Source organism: Rana temporaria, chromosome 6 (assembly GCF_905171775.1).
Source record: "Rana temporaria chromosome 6, aRanTem1.1, whole genome shotgun sequence".
In the NCBI taxonomy this organism is placed as follows: Eukaryota; Metazoa; Chordata; class Amphibia; order Anura; family Ranidae; genus Rana; species Rana temporaria.
This window is the reverse complement of record NC_053494.1, coordinates 1,266,367-1,278,616: the sequence shown is the minus strand read 5'-3', so window position 1 is coordinate 1,278,616 and position 12,250 is coordinate 1,266,367. Positions and strand designations below refer to the sequence as shown.

At 48.1% G+C, this 12,250-nt stretch overlaps 1 protein-coding gene across 1 annotated transcript in view; it reads left to right on the top strand.

Moving 5' to 3' along the window:
- LOC120942724 overlaps positions 1–12,250 on the top strand; it is a 100,051-nt gene that overhangs the window by 9,471 nt on the left and 78,330 nt on the right. Inside the window, exons 4-7 of the mRNA XM_040355649.1 lie at positions 5,061–5,131; positions 6,546–6,663; positions 8,632–8,762; positions 8,976–9,121. Of these exons, the coding sequence (XP_040211583.1) occupies positions 5,061–5,131; positions 6,546–6,663; positions 8,632–8,762; positions 8,976–9,121 (466 nt within the window). The remainder of the gene's footprint in view (positions 1–5,060; positions 5,132–6,545; positions 6,664–8,631; positions 8,763–8,975; positions 9,122–12,250) is intronic.

Below are 12,250 nucleotides of genomic sequence, written 5' to 3'. Positions count from 1 at the left end.
TCATTTAAATTACGCGCCCTTACGCCGGGCATTTTTTAGGAGCGCCCACGCAAATTACGTGGCTACTGCTTCGTGAATGAAGCGTAGAGCAAATAATTTGCGGGGGCGCAGGGCAAAAACGGGACGCTGCGCCTCCGTAAGAAGTGCGTAGCGGTACCTGAATCTGCCCCAGTGATCGGTACTTGTAGTGATGTAGTATAGTGGGTAGATAATTAATTAGTAGTTATTATAATGGTGTAAGTAATTTTCCAGCAGCAACCCAGTACTGAGCACTAACTCTATTTATTAACACAAGGAAGGGGCCAGTAAAGGACATATTTACCGTCCCCTTCCCTGCTCTCCATCCCAAAGGAATCCCCCACAGCAGCAGGCGGAAGAGGGGAGGGGGGAACCCGGCAGGGCTGTGGGGGATGGGGGGAAGCAGGGGGAGTACACAGGAGGCCGATCACACTGTGATGTGGATAGGAGGGGGCGGGGTGTAGAAGTAACCAATTCCCTCATTGTTCCTGCAGGATGAAAATGGAGGTTCCTCTATACGCCACCCCCGCCGGCGCTTTTATCCAGATGTACAGGGGGGCGCACAGGCCCCCTGGAGCATGGGGCTGGGTTGCAATTGTGACCTGTGTATGTACACCCCCTGTGTCAGTTGTATGCTACCTTCCATAGACGTGCGCACAGGGTGTGCCGGGTGTGCCCAGGAACACCCTAATCACCCCATGCGCATTAGTGTTATGGCTCTGTGTAGCAACGGGAACATGGGAAAGATCTCCCTCTTATCGGTTCTGCCATAAGAGAAGTGTTTATGCCCTTCTCTTTCACTGTGCCAGCAGGGAGATCTATGTGCCGGGGTCATATATATGTAGATACATACACATGCGCGTGTGTGTTTGAGCTTTAGGGTGCACACCCCATGCATTAGGCTGCGCACACCCCATGCTACCTTCACAAGTTATTTTTGGCAGCAAAACAGAACTCAAGACAAAGTATGATCAATGCTGGACCTTTGTCTCCAAACCACTAATTTTAAGCCCAAGGGCAGATTCCACAGTCAGAGACATGGCTGTTATGGGATCACCTCTATCTCCTATTGTAGTCAACCTGAACATGGAGGAGGTGGAAATGAGATGAGAGTGGAGATGAGAGCCTTCAACTCATTCAATGGAACATCGCCAAGTCACTGGTTCAGGTATATAGATGATAAGTGGTTATAAGACGGGGGTCCGTTGAGTTGTCCCCTTTTTTATTGTGTGGGTATAGATCTATGTACGGCCCAAGCATGTTTAAATTCACTTACTGTTGACTGACTCACTACCTCTAATGGACGTCTGTAACAGGTATCTGCCACCCGCTGGAACAGAAATGGGGTGGGGGGTGATTAGAACTCGGAAACATTGAGCTGAGATGGTACCAAACAACACCAAGACAAAGAACTCTTGGAGAAGCTTTGTAAGTTTGTTTTTACCTACACTGGGCTTTCATTAAAACAGAGACCATGGAAGAGAGGGGAGAAGCAGAACACGTAGAGTAATATGGTCCGGGCCGATCCTGGGCGGGTGTCAGGTGCACGGGGTGCAGCACACCCAGGCGCCACAGAGGTGGGGGCGCTGAAGAGCCAGATTTCTTCCCTTCCGCCTCCTCCTCCTCCTCCTTCTTGTCCGTGTCTTTCAAGCCCAGCAATACACTGAGACAGAAGCTTGGACATACAGAAGACCCAAAACTCAAACACAAGGGAAGCCACTTGGAATATGTGGCCCAATGTACAGAGAAATATAGAAACCTGCACATTGGGGGAACAAAACAGCCTATCAACAAATAAATAACTCAACATGGGGGGGGGTTGACCTCTGCAGATCAAGACTTGGCATTCTTCCATCACCTTAACGAAAAGTGGACTTGCTCTTAAAGACATTGAGAGTACAAGTTATATGTAAGAGCCGTGATAGAGGCCGACCACCTCCATGAGTTCTGTCTCCAGTGGCTTCATTGACTCACCTATAATGACGTTTTACCTTTCATACCCTGGATATGAGACAGCGATTCTCCCCTTTGGCCATACGAATACTTCACACCTGACCCAGGCACCATAGTAATGGCGTTATGTACTTACCGGGTGTCCCCACAAATTTTAAAATTTTCAACGACTACCTTGACACATTTCATGGTGATTGGATGAAGACGAGGTGACTGGGTATATTCCTGAGGTCCCGTACACACGACCGAGTTTCTCAGCAGAATTCAGCCAGAAACTCGGTCGGAGCTGGATTCTGCCGAGAAACTCGGTCGCATGTACACTTTTCACCGAGGAAGCCGACGAGGAACTCGTCGGGCCAAATAGAGAACATGTTCTCTATTTCCTTGTTGTTCAATGAGGAAAGTTGGTCCGCCGAGATCCTCGGCGGCTTCAACACAGAACTCGACGAGGAACTCGATGTGTTTGGCACGTCGAGTTCCTCGGACGTGTTTACGGGGCCTCACTCTCATTAGAACGGAATCATCTTCAACATTACACAACAGGATCAGGTGATTGGGAGTCAATACTACAAGCTGTGCGAGATAATTCCACCAAAGGTTCCTCATCGGGTTTGGAAATGTCCTTCCTTGGTGCCCCCCATAGTTTATATGCACAGCGGCCTCAGGACAGTCTAAAGGGAAGTCCTCACTTTGTACTTACAGTAAATCAAAGGAGTAAACTTTATAGTTTTTGTAGACTTTATCGCACAACATGAAAGCTGAGAGAAGGAAGTTCATAAAAAAAAAAACCCTTTGAGTAAGGAGACTATCTCAGTTCTCTTCGAAAGTTACACTTCTCTAAAGCAAACCACAGCTAGAGTTCCCCCGCAAAAGAGGTCCTTTTATATCTACTGGGCCTCTTCGGACTAGGGTGACCACGTGTCCCGGATTGACCCGGGATAGTCCCGCATTTTGCAGGTCTGTCCCGGGCACCTTCATTCCAGGACAATACAGTGTCCCGGGAAGGAAACTAGCCACCCCCCGGGCCAATCCGATGCCCCCAAAAAAGGCCGCCACATCACCGCTTTACTCACTGACAGTACTTGTCCTGGCCGGGAATGCCTGGAGGAGCACAGTCCCCGCCCCCTGCTTGTGATTGGAGAAATCATAAATTCTGTGCTGTGATTTCTTACACCACAAGCTGATTTTTGGGAAGGGAAGGTGTCCCTGAATGGTAGTCTGGAAATGTGGTCACCATGCTTCGGATTATAGGACAACATTGGTCCCTATGTATTCTCTGTACTGGGACTCCTAGGACTATAGGACAACAGAGGTCCCTGATTATCCACTGCACTGTACCTCCTAGGACTATAGGACAGCAGAGGTCCCTGTATATTACCTGTACTGGGCCTCCTAGGACTATAGGACAATAGAGGTACCCGTGTATTCTCTGTACTGGGCCTCCTAGGACTGTAGGACAATAGAGGTACCCGTGTATTCTCTGTACTGGACCTCCTAATTATGCTTAAAGTGCAACAATAATACATTTAAATATAGTGCCTGGGAGGTCCCCTTAGTCTGCCTGTAAAGTGGCGCATCTGTAGCATGTATAGAACCTGCTGCAGCAAAACTGACATTTATAAAGAATAAAAAAAGTCAAATCCTATTTTAAAATGACTCGGCTATTGAAAAAATAAAGAACAAAACGGCCCAGGGAGTCATCGTCCCCCAGACCAGATTCTTCAGGACTGGTATCGATTAGGAGGGAAACCCTACAGCATCTTTTTTTAAACAGTGTGGGGTCCCCCCAAAATCCATACCAGACCCTTATCCAAGCATTAAATGATTTAAATCCTTTATTAAAAATAAATAAAAAAGTAGTGTCCCTCGATGTAAATTCATCGTCAATCACGTTGCCCACCGACCCGAAAAATAAAGGAATAAAAAACGCTCCGCCTTCTGGGAGGTCTCCCGCAGAATGCCTCCTCTGCGCTTTGACATTTCTTATATAGGTAAGGGGCGGGGCCACCTGGCTCCATCACCCAGTGGCACCGCCCCCTTTCCGATGTCACAGACTGGTGCATGCTGTGGCCTCCCTTACTTATATAAGAAATGTCAAAGTGCAGTCCTCTGCATTAGGCATTAGGCGGGAGGCCTCCCAGGAGGCGGAGGGTTTTTTATTCCCAATACCCATTCATATGTGGGGGGGACGGATTCTGATGGCCCTCTTGTTAAAGTGGTCTTCCAGATTTCGATAAGCCCCCGCCCGCAAACCCCACAACCACAGCCCAGGGTTGTGGGGAAGAGACCCTTGACCCCATCAACATGTGGACAGGTGTTTTGGGGTTGGGGGGGTCGCTCTCCTCCATTTTCCTGACCTGCCAGGCTGCATGCCCAGATAAGGGTCTGGTATGAATTTTAGCGGGACCATACGCTGTGGGCCTGGTATGGACTCGAGGGGGGGGGACGCAAATAGCCTGGTATGGACTAGGGTTGTGGGGCACGTCTTTTTTTTTTTTTATTGTTCAACTGTCAACAGGGAAACCCATTGACAGTTGATGACTCATCGGTTGTTAAGGGCGCTGAGGTCGGCTTCCCAGCTCCACTCTTTAACAACCAGCTTACACTGCGCCTTGATTGGACAAAGCTTTGCCCAAACAGGGCACAGAATGCACTGTGCAGCGCTCAGTGCATTGCAAGGTGTTGGTCGGGGGAAAACACCCTACAAATTCGGGTGTTCGGTGAGTAGCCAAATAGGCAAATGTTAAGCTCGGGCTCATGCTCGGCCCGAACCGTTCTCCCATCTCTATTACTCACTATGCTGCTAGAATCTGAAGACACATCGTCTGCACCCAACATGCATTGTGTGCGATCCATTTTTATTTTCTCCAATTTATTTTTCCCATCTACTGCTACAATACCTTATAATATTCTGCCTGGTGGGTCAGATACAAGGTTTATTTTCACCATTGCTGAGGGCATCTCATCACCTTCCAGTCTGCACCTTCCAAGCCAAAAACATTACATCCTGATGCACCCCCCTTCTGGAGCTCCCTAGATCTATGAGACATGTCCTATGTGTGATACATTCTATATTATGTGTATTGCAGGATCGGAGGATGGGGTGAACGCGTCACTCGGACTCTCTCTGGCTGTCCAGGAGAAATCACCGCAGTTGTTGGTACGTCACATTGTATGTCTGTAACGGAATGACCCGGGACACCCAGAGACTTTGTAAGGATGAGGGGTACTCCTGTACCGGCGTCACCAAGGAGTCTTATGTCTAGGGTCACCTTATGTCCGATAGGGCCATAGGGTGACTGAGAAATTATGTCCTAAATTACAGGACAGGGGACATCACTGATAGTTCCTATTGCAGGATTTTGAGATACTGCAAGATGTTGGTTAATTGTGACCCAACCAGTCAATAGTGACTCATTTCCATGATTAGCCCTGACTAGTGACATGCTAATTGAGTCAGGCTCCTGGAAGACATTTCATTGTGTGATAACACTGCTTTAAGCCTATTGATGCTCAGAGGTGTGAATACCTTTTGGTCAAGCTGTATGCGAAGACAGAATGTCTGTCTAGGGATGTGGATTAAGAAGAGATCATTGTGTGTGATGGTGTTTTGTTTGTTATGCTGTTAATGAAGGAAGGTGCAGTGGTTAGATGTTAGATCATGATAATTATAGGCCGGCACCGACATGTCTAGAATGATTAGTAATTAGCTCAAAGAATGTGATTGAAGCTCCCCCCCACGGTGTGATGTGTGGGTGGGAGTTGATTGTTCCTGTAATGCCTTGTACTGTATATAAGACTGAAAGAAACCATTAAAGTTGTCATTACATTTGAAACAAGTACAGAGCTGCGTGTCTCGTCTTGATTCTGGGGAAATGGGATGGATTGGATCCTGTTGGTTGGAGTGTCGATAAGCTGTCTTGGATGTGATGGAAGGTCGTAAACGGTGGTGACCGTTACAATGTCTGATTCCCAGACTTCTCTGAGAGTTTGCTGAGCCCTCATAGGTTGAGGTCAGTCAAATGACGGTCTATGCTGAGGTTTTCTTGGCCGGCCATTGCAGTGGGTAATTCTCTGTGATGATGAACCTGAAATCCCCCAACACAGCTTTCCAGGTCAGCGATGTTCTTTACGTGTGGAGAAAGGTGGAGCCCTCTTCTCCAAGCATTCACCAGGGTACAGGGTCATCGTTTTATTTTACCGGTTTGCCTATGTTTACCTATTTTTGCTACAATCCACCTCAACAATGAAAATTCTTCTTTTCAACTCTTTGTGGACTGAAGACATTTTCGTCTGGATTCTGCAAGCAGTCATGTTACGGAACACAAATGTGTTTTAATTGGGGGGGGCACAGCATAATTTTGGGGGGGGGGGGGTCAGGGCCCCCTCTGGTCCCCCCTTAGTGACGCCACTGGTCATGTAGGTTTGATATGCCTAGTCGGAGAAGTTTATAGTTCAGGTTCTGGCGGGCCTCACCTTGGGTGGTGGAAAGAACAGCACATTAGGTATATATTTTGGAGGAGCGGGCGAATGAAATGTATATATTATAATAATCTACTTCCTGTCTATTGCAGGCTTGTGGGCCAACTCTTCAGAGAGTCTGCGGAGAGAATCTGTATGTTAATGGACGGTGCTACCAGCTAGACCTGGTCAGGTCGGCGCCCCAGCGTACACTGCCGGCTTCTCTACCAGGTAATCCTTGCACCATATTGTGATTTCCAATGACCTCAGCTGGACCTCCACGATGAAGACATGTTTCCTGCACAGTGTGAGCCCTTCATCGTAGACAGTACATACACAACACCCCAGTGAAGGAAACATTAGATTGTTGTATCTACTGAGAACCTGCAGACAATGATGTAGAGCTACCCCCCAAAGTTTTACGTGGTTCTCCCCCAAACAGTACAGAGGCCACCATCCACCCAAGCAACAGTCCATTCACAATAAACAGTTTAAGGCAGCAATCCCCAACCAACCCAGCAGCAGGGGCCGGCCGCTTTGAATTGAAATTGAACCCCTGCACATATTGGGGTGGGGGGCCTGTGGTTATTTATGTGGCGGTCCCAGCCTGTCATCATGAGAGGACAGGACTGGGAGATGCAGCTTGTCACCTCAGGGGGGCTAAGTGAGATTTGAAGCTTGTCAACTGGGGGGGGGGGGTGCTGTCTGTCACCTAGGGAGGATGCAGCTTATCACCTTGGGGGAGGGGAGTTTGGCAGCCTGTCACCTCAAGGGGGGGGTGCAGCTTATCACCTGGGGGTGTATGTGGTGGTTGTAGCTTATCAATATCTTTTTGTAAGTGAGGTCTCCAGAAATGGACACAGTATTGTACTTGACCTCCTAATGTCTCTGGGGATCCCTCCAGTGATTCTCCCCTCAATTCATTAACTCACTAGAGATGGGCTGAACACCCCCCTGTTCGGTTCGTAGTACAACTCCCAAGCTGTCTCAGTCAGAGCAATGTCTGGCCCTTAGGCTACTTTCACACTGAGGTGCTTTGCAGGCGCTATAAAAATAATGGCGGCAAAGCGCCCTGAGGGCTTTCACACTGGAGCGGTGCACTGGCAGGACGGCAAAAAAAGTCCTGCTAGCTGCATCTTTACAGCACTGTAGAAGCAGTGTACACGCTGCTTCTAAAGTGCTCCTGCCCATTAAAATCAATGGGCAGCGCCGCCGAACCGCCGGCAAGCAGCAGCGGTGCATTGAGGGCGGTTTCAACCTTTTTCGGCAGCTAGCAAGGGTTAAAAGCACCCCTCTAGCGGACGAATATCGCTGCAAAAATGGCGGTAAAGCGCCGCTAAAAATAGTGGCGCTTTACCGCTGATGCCAACGCGCTGACAGTCTGAAAGTAGCCTTATATTCCAAAAAGACAGTCACCATTATTTACAGGGACAGCTGCCACCTCCCAGACACCAGTGAGTGAGAAAAATTCTTCTCCAGACCAGATCCCTTTGGTGAATCCTGCAGCCAGTTCCAGGTTCCTTCCAAGTTTACTTCCCTGAGACCTCAGCAGCACAATCCAAGGTATCCCTCAGGGGCAACAGCCCCCTCCAAAACTGGGAACTCTCCTTGCTGGGGAAGAATTCCTATATAAACACAAGTCCTTAGGGTGGTACAATGCAATAAAGTGGCATGATGTAAAAATAATAAAAACATAATTGCTTGATAGACAGTAGACTGGGTTGATAACTGATATGGGTATGTATTGGCATCCTAAATTGCCCGATGCGTTTCGTGTATAGACACTCGTCAGGGCTGGATGCCCCCGAATATCTAGAAAGATTGAGGTATAATTAGTCTAATGTGATACTAAGCATAACAGGAAAAGGGCGGATATGCCAGTCCTGGATACTTACATGCAAATGATGAGGGTATGTTGAATGTAGGAAAAGGGCCACAAGATGGTGTCCGTCCCGGAAGCTGAGGTAATGTGGGGCCACGTGCATCTGGGGCACAACCACAGAGCTCCCCAAACCAAAGGTCGCCAATATCGCGCCAAACACAGAATGATGATCAGGTTCATCCAACAAAACACAACCTCAGGTCATGGCACAAATATCCATCCTGGTATCAGTTTCTATGGGTTACATTATAGGTCGGGGGGTTTTCGTTCACAGAGGGTCTGCGGAGCCCTCATTGCCTTTCTCTGTGTCCCTGCAGAGTGTACCCTTTCCAGCCTGGATATCGTCTTCCTGATTGATGGATCCGGCAGCGTTCGTGGCGAAGACTTTAGAAAAATGTTAACTTTTGTGTCTACGGTTATGACCTCATTCAGCAAGGCAGACACCCAGGTAACCCCCTCTCCATGCTGCAATAATCAGTGTGATTGTAGAATAGAATAGAATACAGTGTGGAAAAAATACTTTTTACAGGCGGCTGATAATGTTGCAATAATCAGTGTTTTATATGTAATATAGTAATACAGTGTGGAAAAATAAAAAACGTATTTTCAGGTGACCGATCGTTTTTTCCATTTCTGCCCCCTCCGTCTTTCCTCTCCCCAGTTCGCCCTCATGCAGTATTCCAGCAATTTTCAGACACACTTTGATTTCCGAAGATTTTCTTCAGTAAGAGACCCGACAATTCTGACCTCAAACATCATACAAATGAGGCAACAAACCAGAACCCCGACGGCTATCCACAAAGTAACGTGAGTTTTCCACCCAATACCAAAACCGGGACAGAGACATTCTGCACTAATAATATATATCACTCAGGATCCAGGGGTGTGAGCCGGAAAATGTACTGCTTGTTCCATGTATAGATGAGGGGTAGACTGGTAGGTTGGCAGATACTACAAGAATATTGTAACGGTCAGGGGTAAACGCCGTTACGATATTCCATTCCACCAACCCAAGACAGCTTCCGACACTCCACCATCCAGCAGACAGGACCCATTGGATTTCCCCCAGAATAACGAGACACAGCTCTGTCCTCTGGTTCCAAACAGATAAACTTTAATGGTAAACTCAGGTTTCTTATATACAGTTAGAAAGCATGCTGCAGGAATCAAAGGGACAATGACACACTCCGCCAACAACATCACACAATGGGTGCTAACAAGTCCCCCTCAATCCACATCTTAGACAGACTTTCTGACTCCGCGATAAGCTATTCTCACCTGCTACACAATCCACATTCCTTTTGTGAACATAAGTCAGACGTCTGACCAGAGTGTGTTAACTCACAACACATATTATCATCAATAGAACTTTCACACAATACAGGGTTAGTTAGCATAGCACAATAAAATATCTTAGGAGCCAGGCTTAATTAACACAATAGACAAGAGAATGCAATCACAGCAAGCTTTCCTCACTACAGCCAGGTAGCTGGAGGTGATTAACATCAATTAACATCTCAACAGTCTATGTTCCACATTGAAGGAGACACTCTATTGACCTGTTGTGTTCAGAATGAACAACTTGTAATATTTCAAGATATCCTGCAATACATGAATTATCATTATTGTCTCATCTCATGTAATCCATGATATCATTTCTCAGTCATCCTATTCCCCTATTATATAGGATGACTCTAGAAACAAGAGTCATTGGTGAAGCTGAACCAGGAGTACCCCGCATGCTTCAAGAGCCTCTGGGTCCCACGGGCCATACCATTACAAATATGGCTTCAGAATATCAGCATATTCACCCTGGGGACCACAAGTCCCAACACCTGGAGAGCGTGCAGTGATTGCGCTGATGATGATACCTTCTGTACTCAAGCTGGAAGAGTTTAGTCATATCCCAGCCACTGTGTCTAGGCACATACTGAAGGATGTATAGGCCATCATACATTGGGGACATGTACCCAGGAGACTCAGCACTGGACACTTGGACCTCCAGTCTTTGGATCTGTCCATAGAACATATGGCTGTCGCATGTCTGTAGCACTGCCCCCGTAGGGGATTGCTGAGTATAATCTCCTCTTGGCCTTTCTCTGATTATCCTGCAGCCAGACACTTGGGTATTTTCTACAAGCAGAGTAGAGCTGGCATGCCCCAGGGGAGTGTTTGGGGACACGGGTCCTGCCCCAGGGGAGTGTTTGGGGACACGGGTCCTGCCCCAGGGGAGTGTTTGGGGACCCGTGTCCTGCCCCAGGGGAGTGTTTGGAGACCCGGGTCCTGCCCCAGGGGACATGTATCAATGCAAAAAAAGTTGTGAAAACTGCAGTTTTTTCGGGAGCAGTGATTTTAATAATGCTTAAAGTGAAACAATAAAAGTGAAATATTCCTTTAAATTTCGTACCTGGGGGGGGGGTGTGTAAATTATGCCTGTAAAGTGGCGCATGTTTCCCGTGCTTAGAACTGTCCCTGCAGAAAATTACATTTCTAAAGGACAAAAAGTCATTTAAAACTACTCGCGGCTTTAATGAATTGTCGGGTCCCGGCAATACAGATAAAAGTCATTGAAAAAAAACGCCATGGGTCCCCCCCAGTCCATTACCAGGCCCTTTGGGTCTGGTATGAATATTAAGGGGAGCCCCAAACCAAAATAAAAAAAAGGCGCCCCCCAAAAATCCATACCAGACCCCTTATCCGAGCACGCAACCTGGCAGGCTGCAGGAAAAGAGGGGGGACGAGAGAGCGCCCCCCCTCCTGAACCGTACCAGGCCAATGCCCTCAACATGGGGAGGATGTCCCCGTGTTGATGGGGACAGGGGCCTCATCCCCACAACCCTTGCCCGGGGGTTGTGGGGGTCTGCGGGCGGGGGGCTTATCGGAATTTGGAAGCCCCCTTTAACAAAGGGGACCCCCAGATCCCACCCCCCTGTGTGAATTGGTAATGGGGTACATTTCACACAAAAAAGTGACAAAAAAGGTAAAAAAACACAGACACAAGACCTTTAATAAAAATAAATAAATATAATTCCAGCGCTGTAATCCTTCTACGTCCCGCAGCCACGATCGATACAGCCTCCATAGGAAGCGCCTGCTGAATGACGCGCTACCCTTCTGACAGCTCCTAAACAACCGAGGGCGGGGCCACACATGACGTGGACGGGTGACCCCGCCCCCTCACATTCACATAAGGGGGGCCGGGATCTGGGGGTCCCCTTTCTTGAAGGGGGCTTCCATATTCCGATAAGCCCCCCACCCACAGACCCCCACAACCACCGGGCAAGGGTTGTGGGGCTGAGGCCCTTGTCCCCCATCAACATGGGGACATCCCCCCCATGTTGAGGGCATGTTGCCTGGTACGGTTCAGGAGGGGGGGCGCTCTCTCGTCCCCCCCCTCTTTTCCTGCGTGCTCGGATAAGGGTCTGGTATGGATTTTTGGGGGGAACCCCACGCCATTTTTTGCACCCCCCCGAGGCAGGACCCGGGTCCCCAAACACCCCCCATAGACTTTTAAAGGGTCTTCCACGGCTTTCGACTTTGCAGCGAAAACCCCAAATTGTTCGCTGTTCGCTCATCCCTACCTACTGACCACTTCTTCATCCTCATATTCACCCCTACCTTCATTCCCACCAGCAGACACTGAGTGGATCATCATCAGAGGAACCTGTTAATGAGGGCGGCCATATTTGTTCAAGACATACTCAGCCTCTGCTCTACGTATCAGGCACAATGGTTGCACTTTACCGAACATTTTCATAATGCAAGTCTATGACCCAACCCAGTAACCAAAATAGATACATTTCCTGTGGTTATTCTACAAATCCTGACAACAATTTCATGAAAAGGAAGAGCGACAATGAAATGTAAAAGTCCCATCAAAAATGACTTCATGGCAGCTGCTGTAAAAATACCTCCCAATAGAAGCTTCGTAAAATC